A 23,293-nucleotide genomic window follows, 5' to 3' on the forward strand; every position below is an offset into this window, starting at 1 on the left:
CTCCGGCCGACATAGACCTGGTTCCGTAAGTAGGTCATCCCCCCGCCACACCGGTCGCGCAACCTCCTTCTCGCCGGCCCCTCCACCGGTACCTTCGACCGCGGTAATACCGCCCGCCCGCCCGCCCCCTCGCCGCCGCGACCGCGTGTTACTCGCCCCGCCCCCCCCCTCGGCGGACCACTCAGGCGGGCACCTCCACTCCGCGTCGGGTACCTGGCCGCGCGCGGTGGCATGCGCTGCTGAATCACTTTCACTTATGCCGTGCGCTGTGTTGGTTACAATCCGCGCGCGCGTCTCTCTCTCTCTCCTCCTCTGTTTTTGTGTGTCTCTCTCTCTCGCCACTCGGCTCTCGTTGCCCGTCGGTAAAGGGACACGCGCGCCTTCTCTCTATACCCACCGAAACCGCCGAAGGAGCCTGACAGTAGTGCGCGCCTCGGCACCGTCCTCCGCGCACGGTTTCGCCCAATTTTCGTCGTGCACGCAACTTAACGTACCCACGTACGTCGTCCCTCGTCGGTCGGAAACGCGCGCGCGCGCGCGTGTGTGCCCGCACTTTGGCAAGCAACGTGTCGTCGTTCGGCGCGGCGAAACCGGGAGTGCGCGAGGCGGCGTGAACACCACAGAGCGGAGCGGAGTCGCCTCCCGTGGTCGTGGTCGGCGCAACGACAATTCGACTGTACACCCGGACGCCGTGGGCCACCATAGTCATCGTCGTCGTCGCGGCCGATACGTCACGCATGCCGTGTCTTGCAAAGGCGGTCTCCGTCCACCTACTCCATGTGCCGACAGCGGTAGGACGGCAGAGGAGAGGGGGCGGGCCCTTCGGGAAGGCAACGAGCCGAGAAGACAGCTAGTCGCACGGAGATACTCGGCCCGTTGAGTCGCGCTACGGGCCCCGGTCCCTCTGTCGGCACGCCGATCGTCCGGATTGCCTCGCGGTGTAGTACTACCAGCACTCTCGCGCGCCACACTCTCCTTCGCCGCTCATGCGATTACGTCAAGAGTTAACGCGCCGCGTTGTTGACAGTCGGCGTCCGCGTCCCATACGCACTTCTTCCTGCCGACGCCGTTTCACCGTTCGGTCGTTGCGTCTTCCGTTGTGCCCGCTCTACGCCGTTTCCTACCCGGGTATCGCGATACCGCTGCTGATACACCGCGCATATGTCGTCCATTCACTGGTGCGGACGAACGTAGCTGTCCAGTTCACGTTAACGTGTCGTCGTCGTCGTGCAACGGCGGTGAACTTCTCCTCGTCCGCGACGCATTGTGCGACAGTTGGATTGCAGTGGTTTGATTGAAGCGCAGGAGGAAAAGGGAAGAGATACTTTTGGTGTGTTGCTTCTGATTGTGGTCGGTAGTTTGACAGTGGCGTAGAGATGTCTCGGACGTAGGCCCCGTGGATGAGGCGCGTGGCAGTGGCTTGCCCACGGTAAACGGTGTGCGATCCTCGAGAGAGTGAACGAGATAGTAAGAGAGAGAGAACGAGCGTGACTGGTGATCGATATCCTACGTGTCACGAGGGGGTCGAAAGCGTGCCTTCCCTCATTCGCGGGGGAATTTTTCCCTCATTACGGTGATCGGTGCGACGTCACCGTCATCGTCACCCTCGTCGTTGTCGTCGCCGGCGACCGGGATCGCTAAAGCGAGCGATCTGGACTTTTATCCAGAGATCAGATTTGACTTGGGTGTAGCGGGAAATTAGGGACAGGAAAGGAAAGAAGGAGACTGACAAAGACGACCGAACGAACGAACAAACGGGTCGTCGTCGTCGTCGTCGTCGTCGTGTCGTAGTGGTCGATCATATATGCGTTGCTACGCGAGAACGTCCGTCCGTCGTGCGGTGCATCTCGCGGAAGGGTGATGTTATTGGAGATGGAGCAACATTCGGGCCTGATGTCGCTGAACATGTCGCCGTTCCACCTGAGTCCGCAAGGCAGCCCGCAGGCCGCTGCGGGGCAGCAACCCCCGCAGCAACAGTCGCAACAGCCGCATTATGGCTCGTCGTCTTACGGCAATTGCGCGCAGAGCTCGCCGTCCATGTGCCACCAGCCGCAGTCGCAGCAACAGCAGCAGCAGCAACAAATGTCGGCCCATGCTCAGGCACAGTCGCAGGGCGGCATGTCGGGTTTCGAGGCCACCTTCTTCGACTCCGTCGCCCCCCTGGACGATCGGTGCCCGATGTGCGGGCACAAGAACATGGCTGGTTATCATTGCGGCCTGGTCACGTGCGAGAACTGCAAGAGTTTCTTCAGGTGCAACAGCTCGCCGTGCAGTACCAAGAAGGTCTACACGTGTTTGTTCCCTCCTACGGGGGGCGGCGGTGGCGGTGGCGGCGGCGGCGGCAGCGGTGGTAACGGTGACGGCGGTGTCTGCGGCGCGTCCTCGGTGCTCGAAAGCTGCGCCAACAAGAAGGTGTACACGTGTCTGTTCCCGCCCACAGGACCCGGAAGCGGCAATGGAGCAACCTGCGGTGCCGGTGGTACATCCGCGGGCCTCGACGGTAACGGCGGCGGCGGTTACACCGGCAACGGCGTCGGCGGAACAACTGCCGCTGGTCCAGGCCCGGCGAACGCGGGAGGTGGCGGCGGCGGCGGCGGAGGAGGCGGAGGCGGGGGTGGCGGACCCGTCGCCGCGAGTGGCAGCATCGCAGCAGGTACGGTTCCGGGTGGCGGCGGTGCCCTGTGTCATCCTGGTTTGGGCCAGGTAGGCGTGGTGACCGGCTCGATACCCTGCCCGTCCGATTTCCCAGACACGAAGGACATTGTCATCGAGGAGCTGTGTCCGGTGTGCGGCGACAAGGTGTCAGGCTACCATTACGGTTTGCTCACATGTGAGTCCTGCAAGGGTTTCTTCAAACGCACCGTCCAAAACAAGAAGGTGTATACCTGCGTCGCCGAAAGATCCTGCCACATCGACAAGACGCAACGGAAGCGTTGCCCGTACTGCCGCTTTCAGAAGTGCCTCGAAGTCGGCATGAAACTTGAAGGTAAGTCTCCTCGAGTACTGCTCGATACTAATCTGATTAAGTTAGAGAGCGGAAAGTCCTAGCGGGTTTCGTTTCGCAAAATTCAAACTTTGCATTCATTCTCAATAAATTTAAATTCTGCTAAAAAATTTTGCACGGACCTTCTGGTCAACCTAATAAATTCGTCATAGTTCTGACTCGCACGGATAGACCGTTACGGAGTTATCGCGTTAAATCTCTTTTTCTATGCGTTTTGGATAAGCAAACCACGTTAACCGTAACGAACTTTGAAAACTGTGAAAAAACGCTTTGTGTCATTGTTACGATAATGTAAAAAAGGGATATATATTCATTATAGAAGTGCAAAAAAATGGGAAGCGTTCGGAGACGGATATTCTCAAAAGTTAAACCGAAAAATTAGCTTTGCGCGCTTAGCGGGACAAATGTGTTATTCACATATCGCAAAAAGACAGATATGTGTAGCGTTTCCATAATTTTGCATTTTTATGTGAGCTGCCTATGCGTCTCCGAACGTCTTCCGAAGTTAAATAAAAACGATTGCGATATATTCGATGTGTCACGTTACAATGTAATGACGAGAACAAAAGATGTGTATTTCGCATATTCCTGATTTCATAAATTACTATGATAAAATGAATTTAAATCTCCAAACTGTTTCAAAAAATGTTGAATTAGTGATAAACGTGATGAATTAGTTTAATGCCTGCCGGTAGCTTCCTTTAAAACAGTCGTAATTTTGATGGCGAAGGATAACGTAATTAATAATATTAATATCGCCAAATAACGTTGAATAATATCATTATACAATATCTACGTAAACGAAGAGATATCTAGTGCGTGTAAATGAAACATCTAATGCGATATTAATTCATTGAGTCGGAGCGCAAATGACAAATCTGTGACTGACTCCAGATATATCTCGCGAGATTTTATCGCGGACACTTATAACACGATAAAAGCAATATTTCATATGCATACGCAGTTCGAGAATTTCAATCGCGATGCACGTGAAACATGACGCAAAAAGTAGGTACTCCAAGTTGAAAAACTCCCCATTTTACATAACGCACGATAAAAGCACATGCAAGAAACGGCAATATTAGTTTCGACTGATAAGTTTTATGATAACGACTATCGTTTAAATCGCGGCATTCGATAATGGCATAATTTGATAATAGTTGTGTCTTGAAAATGCGTTTCACATATCTAAAAAGTTATGTTTGTGATAAGGAAATACAGGTCACTCGTTTGTAAAACTTCTTGCGAAGCGCGGCCAGTCTTTTTGCACCGAATGTTCATTTACATTTACGTGTTCGCCGTGCGCGAACGTGATGATTCTCGCGTGAGGCGCTCCAAATGAAATTTTCCCGCGTCGCACAGTGGGCTAACCTCGAAAAAAGCTGGCCAAAAGTAATAACTCGAAAACATGACGTTTTAGAAAAAAATGTTTCAAATAAAAGTTGTAGGGTTTTAAATCAGGTATTAGATAATAATACTAGTATGACCGTGAATAGCGTTGCCAAGGTCACGCAAAGGTCACCTGGAATTTTTTAAATGGGAACCTCCAGTTTTCATTAGATATTTTCGTAGCTTACCTCAAGAGCTTTTCAGAACACTATAACAAAGTATTTATCCGTTAAGTACTTCGAAGTTATGAAGCTTGAAAGTTACAGTCGCTACCGCGCCGCGTCGTACGTTTCGCGGCATTTAAAAATTTCACGGTGATCTGTACATGATCTTGACAACACTATCAAGGTCATACTGGTATTGCTATGTAATGCTTCACTTAAAAACCTACAACTTTCATTTCAAACATTTTGTACCAAAACGCCAAATTTTCGAGTTATTACGATATGAAAATTAAAATGAAACATCCTGTATATAACGCAAAGGTGTGCGTTGGTGTGCACAATTCAAACGGAAATACTTAGTTTGAATCCTACACAAGATGATAAAACAAGAATCCCAAACAGCCTTTAACAGCTATTTAAAACAAATGATATTGCACTTTACTTCTTTCTTATATTTTAAGAAACCAAAACTTAGATTAACACAAATTGATGAACAAACATTTTTAATGGTTATAACTGTTTGGGAAAAGAGTTTCAATTCTATTTATAGAGTAAAAAGCAAAATTACTTGCATCCGCATACAAGAATGTAAGCTATAGCCTATACTCGTTCATAATTCGTTTTTCGGAACGTTAACGCGTTGCCTCCTATTAATTGTTGATTAATGGGAAGGAAATTTTTCCTACGAAACTCCTTTCACATTTTTGAAAATACTGATATCGATGAATCAAGAAAGGTCGAAATGCACAGATTTGCAAGAGTTGAAAAAATTCGACTTTTGGCCAGCTTTTTCGATTCTAGCCCACTGTGCGTCGCTGCGAAAAGCAAGCGCGCTCTATACGAATACACCGCGATGTGTCGCTGTGCGCGTTAATCGCGCGTAAACTCATCGATTGCGGCGTGCGCATCGCGTTCGTCGTTTTAATAATTTCGCGCTTCACCTTCCCTTTCGCGTTTCCCGGCGTTTAACGGCGCGTTCACTGTCACTACGATTACTATCAAGTTTTGCGTTATCGCCCGCCGAATGTCTCCGGGGAATATCGCGCTCGTTAAACGCGCACGCGAAAAGTCGTTTACGCGCGTGTCGTCGTCGTCGTTTTCATCGTCATCGCTCGGCTCGGCTGCGGCCGTCCGATGTCGGCACCGACACTCGGGCGTTTCCGCGCCATGCTCGTACGAACTTAACCTTATTACACACCCGTGGAGGAGCGATTAACGGCGAGTCTCTCACCGCGTGCTCTCTTTCGCCGTTTTAAAGCTCGGGGACGCGCGCTCGATGGCACATATCTCTTATAGCCGCGAATCGATCGATATATTTGAGTCAGCGACGAACACGGCGCGGTTACTATTACTACACACGCCGGACAAACGAAATTACGTCATTGGTGCTGGCACTAGTAACACAATTACGTGCCATTATCCGCGAGCTTTATGTTCGACCTCGTTTAACTTTTGCGTCAACAATTTCTGTTTAATTAGCGGGTGCCTCTGTAAACTCTCGGTCATACATAATTGTTACTGCAGTAGATGTGTCTACATCTAAGGAATATCTATGGAGAATAGATATGACGAGACGAGAAATTATTTTCTTCGCGTAATAAAATTATATGCGCGAAACGGTATACAGTTCAACTTTTTTTTTTAAATCTCGATTCAAGACGAATCGCAGAAAATACTAACGCGGAGTGGACTGCATGTATTAAAGAGAAATTAGATACATGCGCATCCGATCGATGCTCCAATTTCGACGCTGTATTGCGCCGCGCGCGCACGGTTGCGTCGTGTTCCGTAAAACGTAAAGCGGAGCTTCGGTTCGTCGCTGGAAGCACAGTTTAGCCGTAGCATCTAATGCAATCCGAGTAACTGGGTCTAGGCCCTCAAGGCCCGACGATTAAGCGAATCTCGAAACACGAGGCTCTGTCGCAATTGCCGCCTTTGCACACCGTTTTCCACGGCAACGCGGGAGATTGCCCCACGCGGAAAGTTTCCAGAGTGCTTGCGAGCGTTTACGAAAGGAAGCGGTTTCCTACCTATCTGCGCTAACCGTTCAGTAACGTGGGAGAAAAATCCTCACCGAAGAAAACACTCGTCGAAAGCGCGCGCGTAAAATTCGCTCCGATGCGTTTGCGGAGACCAACCAGTGTCGCGACGGTTCCTACCTGTGAAAATTAGTTAAACACAAATTAATGAACGCGATCCGCAAGAAAGAGACAAAAAGGAGGGCATTAACAAGATCGATCGTTTGATAGTTTCGTTATGAAGTAACGCTAAGGCAATAATGCCTGTCGTCGGATGCCGCAATTTCGTTACTGCACAATGCAAGGCGAGCAGAGTAAAAATCGTCGTCTGACTTTCCCTTTTACTATATATCTTGGGTTGGCCAAAAAGTAATTGCGTTTTCTTCCAATAGATGGACATACATGTCTTGAAATGTAACTAACTTCATTCTAAACCGCAAATTCATTATGTAGGTTAACAACTCACAGTTCAAGCTTGTTTTACAAAAAGAAAGTACACGATTTCGTTAACAATTGTTTGTTTGCCGTCGATTTCAAAATGGAAAATCAAAAAGAACATTTTCCTCATATTTTGTTTTATTACTTCCGAAAAGGGAAAAACGCTGTGCAAGCTCATAAAAAGTTATGTGATGTACATGGCGAAGGTGCTTTAAAACTGCGGCAGTGTCAAAATTGGTTTACTAAATTTCGATCTGGAGATTTTAATGTGAAAGATGCACCACGCTCAGGAAGGCCAATCGAAATTGATGATGACAAAATAAAGGCACCGATCGATTCCAATCGGCGTTTAACGACACGAGAGATTGCCGAGAATCTTAACATATCGAAATCGAGTGTTGAAAACCATTCAAAACGACTTGGATACATTAGTAAGCTCGATATTTGGGTACCACATGAGCTCAAAGAAATTCATCTCACTAAGCGTATTGACATCTGCGATTCTCTTTTAAAACCTGAGGAAAATGATCCATTTTTGAAACGTATGATAACAGGCGACGAAAAATGGATCGTCTACAACAACGTCAAACGAAAAAGATCGTGATGAACCTGCTGAAAGCACTTGAAAAGCAGATATTCACCAAAGAAAGATTATGCTGACAGTCTGGTGGGACTTAAAAGGTATTGTGTATTTTGAGCTGCTTGCAAGAAATCAAACCATTAATTCAGACGTATACTGTCGTCAACTGGATAAATTAAACGATGCCATCAAACAGAAACGTCGAGAATTGGTGAATCGCAAAGGTGTTGCGTTTCACCATGATAACGCTAGACCACGTACAAGTTTGGTCACTCGTGAAAAATTGGTGCAGCTTGGATGGGATGTTACCACATCCACCATATTCGCCAGACCTGGCACCATCAGATTACCATTTGTTTCGTTCTTTGCAAAACGCCTTGAATGGTAAAACCTTGACTGCTGATGAGGATATCAAATCGTTGTTGGAATTGTTTTTTGCTGAAAAAGATAAGAACTTTTTTGAGTGCGGAATCATGAAGTTGTCTGAAAAATGGCAAAAGATAATCAAACAAAATGGACAATATATTGTTTAATAAATTTTTGTTTCCCATGAAACATTCGCCTTTTATTTATATAAAATAAAACGCAATTACTTTTTGGCCAACCCAATATATGGCGAAGATGCTTTAAAACTGCGGCAGTGTCAAAATTGGTTTACTAAATTTCGATCTGGAGATTTTAATGTGAAAGATGCACCACGCTCAGGAAGGCCAATCGAAATTGATGATGACAAAATAAAGGCACCGATCGATTCCAATCGGCGTTTAACGACACGAGAGATTGCCGAGAATCTTAACATATCGAAATCGAGTGTTGAAAACCATTCAAAACGACTTGGATACATTAGTAAGCTCGATATTTGGGTACCACATGAGCTCAAAGAAATTCATCTCACTAAGCGTATTGACATCTGCGATTCTCTTTTAAAACCTGAGGAAAATGATCCATTTTTGAAACGTATGATAACAGGCGACGAAAAATCGATCGTCTACAACAACGTCAAACGAAAAAGATCGTGATGAACCTGCTGAAAGCACTTGAAAAGCAGATATTCACCAAAGAAAGATTATGCTGTCAGTCTGGTGGGACTTTAAAGGTATTGTGTATTTTGAGCTGCTTGCAAGGAATCAAACCATTAATTCAGACGTATACTGTCGTCAACTGGATAAATTAAACGATGCCATCAAACAGAAACGTCGAGAATTGGTGAATCGCAAAGGTGTTGCGTTTCACCATGATAACGCTAGACCACGTACAAGTTTGGTCACTCGTGAAAAATTGGTGCAGCTTGGATGGGATGTTACCACATCCACCATATTCGCCAGACCTGGCACCATCAGATTACCATTTGTTTCGTTCTTTGCAAAACGCCTTGAATGGTAAAACCTTGACTGCTGATGAGGATATCAAATCGTTGTTGGAATTGTTTTTTGCTGAAAAAGATAAGAACTTTTTTGAGCGCGGAATCATGAAGTTGTCTGAAAAATGGCAAAAGATAATCAAACAAAATGGACAATATATTGTTTAATAAATTTTTGTTTCCCATGAAACATTCGCCTTTTATTTATATAAAATAAAACGCAATTACTTTTTGGCCAACCCAATATATGGCGAAGATGCTTTAAAACTGCGGCAGTGTCAAAATTGGTTTACTAAATTTCGATCTCGAAATTTTAATGTGAAAGATGCACCACGCTCAGGAAGGCCAATCGAAATTGATGATGACAAAATAAAGGCACCGATCGATTCCAATCGGCGTTTAACGACACGAGAGATTGCTGAGAATCTTAACATATCGAAATCGAGTGTTGAAAACCATTCAAAACGACTTGGATACATTAGTAAGCTCGATATTTGGGTACCACATGAGCTCGAAGAAATTCATCTCACTGAGCGTATTGACATCTGCGATTCTCTTTTAAAACCTGAGGAAAATGATCCATTTTTGAAACGTATGATAACAGGCGACGAAAAATCGATCGTCTACAACAACGTCAAACGAAAAAGATCGTGATGAACCTGCTGAAAGCACTTGAAAAGCAGATATTCACCAAAGAAAGATTATGCTGACAGTCTGGTGGGACTTAAAAGGTATTGTGTATTTTGAGCTGCTTGCAAGGAATCAAACCATTAATTCAGACGTATACTGTCGTCAACTGGATAAATTAAATGATGCCATCAAACAGAAACGTCGAGAATTGGTGAATCGCAAAGGTGTTGTGTTTCACCATGATAACGCTAGACCACGTACAAGTTTGGTCACTCGTGAAAAATTGTTGCAGCTTGGATGGGATGTTACCACATCCACCATATTCGCCAGACCTGGCACCATCAGATTACCATTCGTTTCGTTCTTTGCAAAACGCCTTGAATGGTAAAACCTTGACTGCTGATGAGGATATCAAATCGTTGTTGGAATTGTTTTTTGCTGAAAAAGATAAGAACTTTTTTGAGCGCGGAATCATGAAGTTGTCTGAAAAATGGCAAAAGATAATCAAACAAAATGGACAATATATTGTTTAATAAAGTTTTTGTTTCCCATGAAAAATTCGCCTTTTATTTATATTAAAAAAAACGCAATTACTTTTTGGCCAACCCAATATATATATTTACATTATTATTATTCAAGTAGATTCAAAATTTTCATTCACTGTTTATCTCAGCGATAATTTGACAAATATACATACGCCATTATAATCGCTTCTCGGCTAACCGTAACAATTAATTTTACCGAATCAATCCGAGTTCACTTTCTCGGCATTTCACGACGAAACTAAAGAGTCATAGTCGCCGCTGTGCAAAAGAAACGCGATGATGCGCGAAGCGCGCTGGCAAGAGAAAGAGAACACACTTGTGGTAATCGCGCGATAACACCTGTCACAGATCTGCGGCAAACTTGCCATTTTCAACGATGCGTGAATACGGGAACAAGGCTCGTTCGGTAGAGAACGAGCGTTCCGCGTTACGGCTTTATAATGATCTAAAAATCATTTCAAATCGGCAAGAGACTAGTAGGATGAGGAGAGCTCGCGTCTACGACGCGATTTCTAGGACGCGTTGAAGATTTTATATATATATATAAAAGTAACACAAATAACTAGCATTACCATCTTGCGGAAATTAATTGACTTTATGACGAAAGATTTCTTAATTTTCTTTCAAGTAATTCCATTCGAATGTGAAAAGCTATAATTTTTCTTGCCTGCAGCATACGTAAAGCATTATGTATGCCAGCGTGCGTATTAACATAAAAAGAATTAGTCAATTATTCATGAAATATATAATTAATCATCGGAAAGAGTGAATAATTAATTGGTTCTTATACTTGTTCAGTGTGTTCACTTAATTAAAGTAATTGTGTCCATCCGTCTATATTTAAACACGGCGATGGAGAGACTGAAAAATTTCTCGCTCTCGATATTGTCCAACGCGTCGCGAAACTGCGCGCATTTACGCAATTTACAAGCACGGCCGTACGTATGCGCAATAAAGTGCCAACGCTCGAGTTTCAGTTTCACAGGTGCGGACAATTCGCCCGACGAGTTAAGCAAATGAGCTTATCTATTTTCGTATCGATAGGTACTACTTCACTTTTCACTTGCAGATAATTTGCTGTCGTATATCCGCATATAAATAATCTGAAAATGCGATAAGTTTATTAAATCTAAACGTCAACTTTACAAAAAAAATTTTTTTAACTCTGTCTAAAATATATGCGTGTATATGTTACGATATAGTGCATTATACAGTATACTGCATTTCTTTATACTTAATTTTCAAATCGCGCAGTTTCCTCAACAGTTTTATATGTATATAATTATATTCATTGACCTTACGAACCACCAGATAAGGAATTAGAAGGCATTTTGAGTAATCTTCGCGGTGGAAAAAGGCTTATTTTGAGTTAAACGGTGGATTGACATATTTTATATTGCCATATTAGATCCGCCATATCAAGTTTCGAGAATTTAAGTACGGATTAATGTTTACCGGCCTTGAAAACTCCCCAATAGTGATTTCGGAGCCATTCCAGGTAGTTTTGGCATGTGGATCAAACATTTCGTACGATCAGGGACCATATCAGCAAATTGGTAGCGCCATGTTGGCACCGCCATATTGGATTTTTTGAAAAGGCCACACGGCTTTTGAAAGGCGCTGTCCTAACGAACATTTTGAGCCGTCACACGTCTCATTCCATTGCGGCAATTTTTGGACGCAGCGGTGGCCCGGTAACGTGGAACGTCCCATACATATACAGGGTGGCCCATTTAAATTTATACAGTCGATTTTTTAAAAAACTAAAAGAGATACGAAAAAATGTTTCAGACAGACATGTCACGATTTCGAGGGGGACATAAGATGATACCATTGGTTTGACCTTGAATAGTCGTTTGAAGGTCACGCGAAGATCACCTTCAATTTCTTAAATTGAAACCCCAACTTTTTATTGCAGATTCTTATTCTCCATCGAAAAGTAAGTAACTTTTGTCTGAAACATTTTTCCGAAAAATGTCATCTTATGTCCTTAAAATGATCTTCAAGATGAGTTTTGAGGACATTTTAAGGACATAAGATAACATTTTTCGGAAAAATGTTTCAGACAAAAGTTACTTACTTTTCGATGGAGAATAAGAATCTGCAATAAAAAGTTGGGGTTTCAATTTAAGAAATTGAAGGTGATCTTCGCGTGACCTTCAAACGACTATTCAAGGTCAAACCAATGGTATCATCTTATGTCCCCCTCGAAATCGTGACATGTCTGTCTGAAACATTTTTTCGTATCTCTTTTAGTTTTAAAAAAAATCGACTGTATAAATTAAAATGGGCCACCCTGTATATATAGTTGATTACGTCTTCAATTTTTAATGTAACATGCTTTTCTCAGATTTCGCCAGGATTAACGAAATTAAAAATATTCTTGCATATAAATATGAGCTCAACTAGTGTCAGTTAATGTTCGAACATTAGTCACTAAGGCAGTCAGCAACAAATACAAATGGTCACGTAAGCAGGCATTTCTTATCAAAATTACGTTCAAATAGCGGCGATAAACAAAACCGTAGTTTTGCATTCGACAGTATGAGTGCACGATAATATAGTCCACTCGTGGACGAATGCATTTCAAGCGATGGGATCTCGAATTCGCAGGATGTCGGGTTTTGGAAATGCGGGATTAATACAGAATTATTAAATTTTGCAACAGAATAGCTTCTCCGATGCTGGCATAATATAATATTACAATGCAAGAGAGACAATAGGACGATATGATGCAAGACGAAAATAATGGCGATATAAAATTAGTACGAAGTCGCCTCCGCATCTTGTCTTCGCTTGACCGCTCGTTTCAAAAGAGTAATGCTTTCTCTCTCTCTCCATCTCTCTTTCGTTTTCTCTGTCACTCTCGTTAACGGTCGTCACAGCGATATACTTTGCGTTCGGTTTATCATCACCGCTTCCATTATTTGCTTAACGGTTTTGGCTTAATGACTCGTATTTAACCGATAATAATTATCCAACAAGCATACATATCCGCGTACTTGCGCTGCCGGAGCAGCGTCATTGTATGCGTCAAGAAATTACGCCGTTTTCATCGGGGGAGGGGAGGGGGCTGCTTTTAAAGCGAGATAGTATTTCACGATCGCGGCCACGGGAATGCCTTCCGTCGCACAGTGGTCAAAACGACTGAAAACGTGGCCAAAATCCATTAAAAAAAATTTTTTTATCGTCATTACATTATTGTTTGTTAGTTCTAAGTCCGTACTAAATTTCTCTAACGTTATAATCCAAACAAATTTCATTTATGAGAGCTATAAATGTATAAAGTTCATTATCGTAAGTCTCTAATATGATTTTCGCCATAATCGGTGTCACAATTGTGATTTCATTCACGAAGTTATCACGTACCGGGTTATTAAATCTTTTCATCCTTGTTTTATTGTATCCTTTGTGCTTCTGATAACGCTGTTATTTATTCAATTTTCATTACAGTTAATAGAAAGAAAATAAGATAGTGCTGTTGCGATGTAACACTAATGAAATATTGCGATTCAAAGTCCCCGTCGTGAGTCGGCGCGATAAATCAAACAGAATTTAAAATTTAATTATATATCAAAAGAAATAAGAAAAAGTTTATCTGCGCCAAACTGCGCCGGAGTTTTTTCTCAAAATGCTTCCCTGAAGACATGTTTCAGTGCAACTTTTAAAATGGGACACCCTGTATATATAATTAATATTATATTAATTACATTGCATCAGAATTATGGGAAAATCACTAAATTGCAGTTATATATATGATTTAGAATAATTTGAGTATGTACAGAATTTCGACCAGGTTTTTGGTAATCTTGACCACTGCGCGTCGTAAGACGTGTGTACATGTTCGAGCGGGCCTCGTTAATCCTTTCGCAGCGTATACATGTACATGTGTGTGTGTGCACGGGCATACCAAATTTGTTTAAAAATCGATGAAATACGATGAAAATCGCGATATCTTTGATCAAATTCACGCGTAAAATGGAAAGCACGCTCCCCACTCCGAAACCCGGAGCACGTTTGGTCAACTCGCGGATCGCGACGTGAATGAGAACCCCTCGCGCGAATCTAGACGTTCTTTGTTTACGATTGGCCGTCGCGTGCAAAGGGGATCGGGAGGACTGGGCATCCGAGTGCACGTGCATGTCGAGACGCGACACGCGGAGACGCCGTCGGGAGCGCGTCGCGATTCCTCCGCTCGGTGGCAACACAATTTTATTCCCCAGCTCATACGGACGTGTCTATATATAGCGAGCAGCCGAACTTCCTCCCCTCTTGAGCGGAGCGCGCGCGTGCGCTAGGGACTTTTTTAACTCGCGAGCGACTCTTTCAATGTGTGTGAAACTGCGAATGCAGCATTAAAGAATCTCTCAATCGGATCGATCTCGAGATCGATTCAAATCGAGTGTTATGCACACACTTGCAAGAGATTGTCTGGATGTTTGTTGTATGAGTTTACTTGATGCGCAATACGCACGGCATATTTTCTGTAAGAATAAATATAGTGAAAGCCAACCTTGACAATTAATGTCCGAACTTCCGTCGTTCGCGAGACTGTAAGATTTCTTTCTTGATTATATATTAGTCTCAGCATAGAAAAGGAATCGTTCGTGCTTAGCGAGGTCTCCTACGCGGACAAAGGCAAATTTGTCTTGCAGATGTAACATTTGAACCCCCATACGCTCGTCTCAGCCACGTATTACGTATTGCGCAATTCAAATCTAGAAATTTGAGGTAGGACTACGCTTTCTTACGTGTTCACGTAATCCTCGTGAGTGAAAGCCTTTCGACCTGAATACGACGGTTTCTATTAGACAGCCGAAATAGATTTTCACCAACGAAACGGTATCGCTGAATGAATGTACAAAGATATTGGGTCATTAAGTATGAAACTTTACAAATGTAAAAGCGCCATCTTTAACATTTGTTATCTCAAATTTGGCGCCAGACGTCAGTATCAGGTTAGGTTAGTGTGATAGATGTATGTTCGCTCTTCAAATGTCATATTTGTTTGTTCAAATATCTTCATTAGTTTTATTGGTGGATTCTTTTTTATAGAACTATGGAAAAGTCCAAAATTCGTGTGATTTATGAACATGAGTTCCGCCGTGGAACCACAGTGTCGGAGACAGCTCGTAATATCAACGCTGTATTTGGTGAAGGTTCAACTACTAAAGCAACGGTGGGCAATTGGTTCAAAAACTTCAGAGATGGAGATTTCAGCCTCGCTAATGAGCCACGTGGAAGACCAAAGACGAAGGTGGATAATGATCACTTGAGAGCCGTAGTAGAGTCCGATCCATCTCAAAGTACACGTGAATTGGCATCGATATTCAATGTTTCCATACCCACCATATTGGTTCATTTAGCTGCAATTGGTAAGATAAAGAAGTTGGACAAATGGGTCCCGCACGAATTGACCGATGCGCAGCAGGCGCAACGTCTAGAGGCTTCCCTTTCTTTGCTTTCCCGTCACAAAAATGAATCTTTTTTTAATCGAATTGTCACCTGCGATGAAAAGTGAATACTCTACAACAATCGTAAACGCTCACATCAGTGGTTGAACGCTGATGAACCACCGAGACATCACGCGAAACCCAACATTACACAGAAGAAGCTTATGGTGACTGTTTGGTGGTCCAGGTCAGGTGTTATCTACTACAACTTTATGAAACCTGGTACATCGATAACGGCTGAAGTATATTGCAAGCAACTGGACGAAATGATGCAACAACTTGCTATTAAACAACCGAAATTGGTCAACCGGTCAATGCCAATCCTGTTGCATGATAATGCTCGACCGCACACTGCACGACTGACCGTGGGCAAAGCTACAGGAGTTGGAATTGGAAACTCTCCATCATCCACCATATTCACCAGATCTATCACCTACCGACTATCACTTCTTCCGAAATTTGGACAACTTCTTGGTGGGAAAATTCTTCAATTCTCAATAGGCAGTCGAAACAGCCTTCCGCGACTTTATCGATTCCCGTACTCCTGGCTTCTATAGTAGAGGCATAGACCAACTACCACTAAAATGGCAGAAGTGTGTAGATAACATGGGCGCATACTTCGATTGAAAATAAATCATGTCCATGTGCCAAAAAATGCAAAAGTTTATGTTCTATTTGTAAAGTTTCATACTTAATGACCCAATACATCTGCAGCTTCAAGAAAAGTTGAGCATTCGCATTTAGCAAAAGCTTACCAATTTTTTAAGTGCAATATAATCTCAATATTAGTTGTAAAGTACGTTCAAATTTTCCTCATCTAAATGTTCGCGTTAATAAATATTTCATCATCTTTGCTATTGAATTAAAACAAATATCCCAGTAAGCAAAATGTGTGCAATCTGCCAGCAGATTGGCGACAGATTACTGCAGAAGTTGATAGCAAATTGGCATCCGTTATGTCCGCATTAGGATAGTGATCTGCTAACAGACTCTGACAGCAGATTGGCGGCAGAAACCGAGCAGGATCTGCAGCTTTTGGCCATTCATATTTACGATATATTGAAGCATGTGTTTACTTTTAACACACTATAAATTGGCATTTTATATTACCATGTGTTAAAAGAACGCATTTGTTTGTTTGTTAAATTAAAGTACATTTGGCTTGATGTGTCTTTCTGACAGTTCGTTGCATAATCTCTCTCTTATTGTTAATTTATTCTAGTCTGAAGTCCGAATTTTGCTTTCGAACTTCAGATTGCTCGTGGCGTGCGTGAACTACATGGACGTCGTCCATGGGAGCCTCTGTGCCGCAAGTGCAAAAATTTCAGAAAAATTAATATTACCATGCCAAGGCGCGTATATTAACTTATATAACTGTTAGGCTAAATCTTAACATCGAGTAAGAACTCGACGTGTGCACCGCATAGCGGTGCGGAGCGAAAACACATATTCATAGCCGTGTAAATTTGAATACTGTCAAAAGCTGCAGATCCTGTTCGGTTTCTGCTGCCAATCTGCCGTTAGATTCCGCGCGCGCAGATCTTGCTCGGTTTCTGCTGCCAATCTGCCGTTAGATTCCACGTGCGCAAATCTTGCTCGGTTTCTGTCGACAATCCGACTTCAAGCCATGTTTGCAGATTCTGCTCGGTTTCTGCCGCCAATCCGTTCTTAGATGTTGTGAGCAAGCTCTGTTACATTTCTGGCACCAATTTGTCGAATTAATCGTTAATAACAACTTCTGTATCAAATTTGTTGTCTTTTGGCTGGCAATAGTTGATAGCAGATAGTTAGCATCATCTGCTTTCGGCAGACTTGGCTATCTGGGATACTTCGCGCGTAATAGTTTACTTCCTAAGATGAAGGTTCACTTGGAAGTACATAAAATAAAGAACGTGAGGACAGATAAAGACTTCGTATCCTATTTTTTCTATACTTTTCTGCCGTAGGGACGATGAAAAAATTCTTTGGTAAAATTTATGAAAACGGCCTATGCATAAAACTTTTCGTCTAGCAATAAAATTTGATCTAGAGCGCCCGGACTAAATTACGCGCGCTCCATTAATTTTTTCGCCTCGCGGAGGTACCGTGCCCCACGTAGGGCGCTTTGAAAGAGCGGCGAGCCTTAATGAATGTTAATAAGCTACGGAGGGTTAAGAAACGAGTGTGCGCGCGCGTCGCCGGCGCGGGCGCTCGCTGAGCACTTCGCAGCGAGCGGATGAAAAATCGTTTTCGTCGCCTTTTCGCCGTCGTCGTCATCGCCGCTAATTTCGCATATCAGATGGAATAGGTGCACCGGCCTTTTATTTATAACTGCGCAGGTCTCGCACCTCGCAACGAAACGAAACGATCGGCCGGTCGCTGGCGGCGCATCGAAACCAGTTTGGTGAACACAAAAACGGTTCTTTTTCATCGCCGAACTGCGAATATCTTCTACATTTCTGTGTTCAAGGCCGCGCAACCATTCACGTTCAAGGCCACTTTAACAACGGCGCGATTGTATATGCCGGTTGTGCCTCGCGATCGGTTGCTCTTCCGATTTGTCGAACATGATTCTCGCTGGAGTTCCCACCGAGAGCTCGAACTACGCTTCCTCGAAGACAGAAATGCGCAGTTGTGATTACGTGCCTTTTTGCTGGAAACTTATCGAACGTCTCCGATCATTATACGTCCACCCATAGACTCGCCACGGCCGCTTTCGCTCGAGAATTCGAGCAGTAACGAGGCCGCTCACGCCCTCGCGGTATCTCCCTTGCATCTGTTCGCCACGTGGGCGACACGACGACGGGCTTGTTAAAACGCGTGAAAATACGTGCACATCGATATAGATCTCGATCGCGATGTATTATCGGTAATCGTAATAAAGAACGGCGCAAGCTGAAAATTACTGGACAACGACGCGTTGACGCAATCCTCGCGCGCGAGCAGGACAATGGGGAAAGAACTGGGACGACGAACCGAGAGCGAGAACGCGCGCCCGACCTTTCGGTCTTGTAGCAAAAAATACTGAATGATCGGGAGAAAAATCGGGGGAAATTGTAAAAAAACACTCGCGATGCGAAAGAAGATGTCTCACGGAAAGCGTCTCTCGGAAAAAGGGGACGCGTTCGCGGACAGACGAGATATGCTCACACGACTCGAGTCATTCCGAGCATTGACATAGGAATATATTGTAAGAGGCGAAAAATAACTAGGAGACTGCCTTAGATTCGAACTCGAACTCTCCGGGATCCCTGGTTCACACACCTAGGTCTTAGGCTGTACGGCCAATACTCCTACTGTTGTGATCAACTTGTTTTCATTCCGATCCTCTATACGACCTGTCAGTCTCGACTATCTTTCCAGATCTTACAGCTCGGCCAGCCTGACATTACATTCGTCCCCGAATGTCTCCAAATCGTCGGTTCACTCCACTTGAGTCCCCCCAACCTCCATTTTTGGTTCACTCTTCTGAGTCCCTCCCAACATCCATTTTTGGTTCACTCTTCTGAGTCCCTCCCAACATCCATTTTTGGTTCACTCTTCTGAGTCCCTCCCAACCTCCATGTTGGTTCACTCCTCTGAGTCCTTCCCAATCTCCATGCTGGTTCACTCCTCTGAGTCCTTCCCAATCCTCCATGTTCAGGCTTCACTACCGGCCAGCTGCTTCTCAACTCCCTCCTCTCCGAGGGGTAGCGGATGACTACTCTCAACTGTCTTCGAGGGGTAGCGAATTTTATCCCACTTCTGAATTGTAAGAGGCGAAAAATAACTAGGAGACTGCCTTAGATTTGAACTCGAACTCTTCGGGATCCCTGGTTCACATGCCTAGGTCTTAGGCTGTACGGCCAATACTCCTACTGTTGTGATCAACTTGTTTTCATTCCGATCCTCTATACGACCTGTCAGTCTCGACTATCTTTCCAGATCTTACAGCTCGGCCAGCCTGACATTACATTCGTCCCCGAATGTCTCCAAATCGTCGGTTCACTCCACTTGAGTCCCTCCCAACCTCCATTTTTGGTTCACTCTTCTGAGTCCCTCCCAACATCCATTTTTGGTTCACTCTTCTGAGTCCCTCCCAACCTCCATGTTGGTTCACTCCTCCGAGTCCTTCCCAATCTCCATGTCGGTTCACTCCTCTGAGTCCTTCCCAATCTCCATGTTGGTTCACTCCTCTGAGTCCTTTCCAATCTCCATGTTCAGGCTTCACTACCGGCCAGCTGCTTCTCAACTCCCTCCTCTCCGAGGGGTAGCGGATGACTACTCTCAACTGTCTTCGAGGGGTAGCGAATTTTATCCCACTTCTGAATTGTAAGAGGCGAAAAATAACTAGGAGACTGCCTTAGATTTGAACTCGAAATCTCCGGGATCCCTGGTTCACACGCCTAGGTCTTAGGCTGTACGGCCAATACTCCTACTGTTGTGATCAACTTGTTTTCATTCCGATCCTCTATACGACCTGTCAGTCTCGACTATCTTTCCAGATCTTACAATATGGACGGAGCCAATGCTACGAACTTAGGCAAGGGGGGTTATGAGATTTGCGGTAAGGAGAGGCTGCTGGCAAATCGGGCGAGTTCGGCTGTTCTCGACATCGCCCGAATGATACTCGATAATGTTTTATAAAGTTGTGATACTGAAATTACATGTACGATGAGTTATTGTGTTGTGTCGGAATGTAGCAATCGCATTAATGCAAAAAGGAAAAATTGGCAACAACTTATGAAAGAAAATGATCCGAAAATTTCTTTTCATCTGTAAGTAAAATACATGCAATTGTAGGTTATACACAATGCCGGTAAAACGTTTCAGATATTGTTATGTGTTTATTATTACATTCATATGAATAATTGTTCGATAACAGTTTTTCATTTATAGTTTTTATTAATAAAAACTATAAAGGAAAAACTGTTATCGAACAATTGGTCATATGAATATAATAATAAACAAGCCAAAATTCTTTCTTAACACAATAATAATAAATTTAAATAATAATAAACACATAACAATATCTGAAACGTTTTACCGGCATTGTGTATAACCTACAATTGTATGCTTTACTTACAGATGAAAAGAAATTTTCGGACCATTATTTTCTTTCATACGTTATTGCCAATTTTTCCTTTTTGCATTAATGCGATTGCTACATTCCGACACAACACAATAACTCATCGTACATATATATCACTAGCGGAACCGAACATACCCGAACAGCCGAAGTTACACGAAGTGCCAGTGCTCTCCCCTTACCGCTAATCTCAGCTTCCCCTCGTAAAAGGCTCCGTCCGTATATTCCTATGTCAATGATTCCGAGAAACGAGCGCAGCGCGCGAGATAACCGGGCGGTATCGCGCGCGGCATTATTGCGCGCCTTCGTTTAGAAACTCACGAATTTCATAATTATTGTATTATGTCGCAAGACGACGGTGCCCTATACCTGTTGTATGCCTCCCTCCCTCCCTCCCTCCCTCCGTCCGTCCGTCCGTCCGTCCGTCCGCTTGTCCGCCTTGCCCGCTTGCTCGACTCCTACCTTCGCGCGCGGGCGCGCTCGTGCCACCACTGGTGGGAGAGAAAGGTTAGGTTGAGGCGGGGATTGTGTAATCCGCTCGTTGAGCGAAGCCCCATCGTCTTCTTTTCTCCGAAGCTTTTACTTCTTTCGCGGCTTGCGCTGGCGATCGCGTGCGTGCTCGCTCGCGTCAGCGCGAATTCGCGACCGGTCGTTATGGGTCCCTTACGCTGCATTGCATAAGCGTTATTTCGTCGCGATAACGGCCCGGCGCGTATTAGCGTATCATTAATTGAAATGCCTGGCGGGCGACGAGCGCGACAGGTGCGCGCATGCGCCATGGCGCGTGCGGCCGCAGCGCACCGCGCCACGGCGCGTCCGCCTTTTGAATTTCCACTCGACGATCCCATGGCCACTTAAATCGATTTTCGACAGCTTGCAATTAAAATTGTGTAATTAGTTTTCAAAGCGATCCCATTGCAAGTTTCGTGTCTCGATTTCTGACATTTCTCTCTCGCCACACACGCACACGAACATGCACAGAGATATATGGCGCGCGTGAGCATTCAATAAGATACATGAAAAAGTGAAACAATTTCCGACTACGAAGTAAAAGTGCATTCGTCGTGTACTCACTCGCGACCGTGCAGTCACCGGTCTCTTTGTTCGCGCGGTATATTTCCGACGGATCTTTCCCGTCGGCGACGCCGGGGAGCACATGCCTCTTTTTTCGCGCTCTTTCGCAATATATGCGCTTGGGACGGCTTCGCTGACGCCGCGTCGTGCGTGCGTGTCGCGGCTAAGTATGTATATGTACGTGTGTCACGGGGGGATCGAGGAGCCGCGCGATTGGCCCGACCGTGGGCAAGCGCGGTCACGTGGCCGTGCGTTAATTTCTATGGGGAGAATCTGACACACTCGCACACGCACGCCGGGCCCGTGGACCAGATTCGCCGCGAGTTTCCTTTTCTTTTCGACGCGTGCACGCACGAGCGTCTGTAACCTTCTCGCCGGCGCGGGCGCTCCAAAATGGCTTATCAGCCTAGGTGCGAACCGGATGTAGATCGCATTCTTCGGAAGGTTCACGCAGCGCGCACCGCGTCTATGTCCCGCTCGGAGCGCGGCCGCGCTCGAATCGAACGTTCGACGCAAACGGTCTGCGAATACCCGAATGAACGGTGTAAATAGTCCGCGATATTCCGTCGCCGATGTTATCTGTTACGTGTGCGTAATTAGAGCGAGAGATGAAGCCCAATAGAGCGGATAACTATAACGAGATATTGTTTTACCGTACATTATTGCGCTCCAGTTTAAAAACCTTCGCCTTTACGCGAGATTGCACTGAAAAAAAATCTGGTTGCATTAATTAGAAATCTGGTAGGTTCAACCAGTTTGTCTGTTGGAAAATGGACGAATCAGAATTCCTTTAGGAATTACCAGATGAGCGTGATTAATTCCTTCCTGTTAAATTTACCAGATTTTCTTGATAATAATACTAAATGTATTTGGTTCAATTAACATGACTGTTTAGTGAAAAGAAACGTTTTTCTGTTTCTTTACCGTGAGTTTTCTTGGATTACTGTAAATGAAATATCATGTTGATATTTATACAGGATGTCCCGTAATAATCGCCTAACCTCTCGCATGCCAATAGAGCAGATCGAGATGAGCAGAAAAGTCCCATATCATTTTGCGATATTCGCAATAATAATCGAAATATTGCATATTAAAGTCAAGCGAATCCAGAGCGCGCGAGGCAAGTGCCGAGCCGCTCGAGGTATAGGATTATTATTGCAAATATCGCAAAATGGTATGGGACTTTTCTCTTCATCTCGATCTGCTCTATTGGCATACGAGAGGTTAGGCGATTATTACGGGACACCCTGTATAAAAAAATATAAGAAGAGAACACGTTTTTTCATCCGCCATCACTTCACTAGCCATTGCACTGACTAATTTCATTTCACTACAGGAGGAAAACGTGCCGTCCGTGCCGATACGTTTCCCGAACACGCATCAACACGCACGACACGAAACAATAGAATGCTGCTGGAGCGCCCTGCGATTAACCAGAATTCTGATTGCATCTTCGTTTGTTCTTATGTCTAGTGTAATATAACTAGACGTTTTATAGATCCAACTGGAAAATACTAACCAAATTCTTATAGTACAGTCTATCAAACGTTCTAGTTATAAAATATCCAGTCCTATCGTGATAACTAGAAAT

General features: G+C 44.4%; 1 protein-coding gene across 1 annotated transcript in view; it reads left to right on the forward strand.

The window, feature by feature from the left end:
- Nucleotides 1-1,860: 1,860 nt before the first annotated feature.
- LOC105287071 (nuclear hormone receptor FTZ-F1) overlaps nucleotides 1,861-23,293 on the forward strand; it is a 41,715-nt gene continuing 20,282 nt past the window's right edge. Inside the window, exon 1 of the mRNA XM_026974645.1 lies at nucleotides 1,861-2,986. Coding sequence (XP_026830446.1) covers nucleotides 1,861-2,986 — 1,126 coding nt within the window. The remainder of the gene's footprint in view (nucleotides 2,987-23,293) is intronic.

This window comes from Ooceraea biroi, chromosome 13, assembly GCF_003672135.1.
Source record: "Ooceraea biroi isolate clonal line C1 chromosome 13, Obir_v5.4, whole genome shotgun sequence".
NCBI classification, from domain to species: Eukaryota; Metazoa; Arthropoda; class Insecta; order Hymenoptera; family Formicidae; genus Ooceraea; species Ooceraea biroi.